The sequence below is a fragment of the Morone saxatilis genome, unplaced genomic scaffold, assembly GCF_004916995.1.
Source record: "Morone saxatilis isolate NCDOM2014 unplaced genomic scaffold, NCSU_SB_2.0 Contig4, whole genome shotgun sequence".
NCBI lineage: Eukaryota > Metazoa > Chordata > Actinopteri > Moronidae > Morone > Morone saxatilis.
The window spans coordinates 16,610,786-16,611,150 of NW_023339984.1; the positions used below are offsets into that span (position 1 = coordinate 16,610,786).

General features: G+C 36.7%; 1 protein-coding gene across 1 annotated transcript in view; it reads right to left on the bottom strand.

Moving 5' to 3' along the window:
* The window catches only part of trpc5a (transient receptor potential cation channel, subfamily C, member 5a), a 64,814-nt gene that overhangs the window by 3,586 nt on the left and 60,863 nt on the right, over positions 1-365 (bottom strand). Inside the window, exon 15 of the mRNA XM_035675826.1 lies at positions 44-85. Coding sequence (XP_035531719.1) covers positions 44-85 — 42 coding nt within the window. The remainder of the gene's footprint in view (positions 1-43; positions 86-365) is intronic.

A 365-nucleotide genomic window follows, 5' to 3' on the forward strand; every position in this document is an offset into this window, starting at 1 on the left:
AACAAACAAACAAACAAACATGAGGCTGTGCGGGAGTACAGACCTGGTAATGCTGATTCTGTATCAGACTGTCAGCGTGACGTTCCTGCAGAAAGAAAAAGAAATAAAATAAATTAAAAGTTTCTGCATTCATCAACACAATACTTTGTTTCTCTTTCTCTTTCCTCTCATTTACCTGGTTTCCCTCCTGATATTACACACTTCATTCCAAAATCAAACATATCCACACTTGTTTTTCTAAAACAGTGACATTTTTTTCCTCTTCTGAAAAATGATTAATTGCAGCAAAAACCAGAACAAAAGAGGTAAATTGCCTTCGGCTGACAGAATGACACTTTTACAGCCTGGATCCTCCATATTGGAGA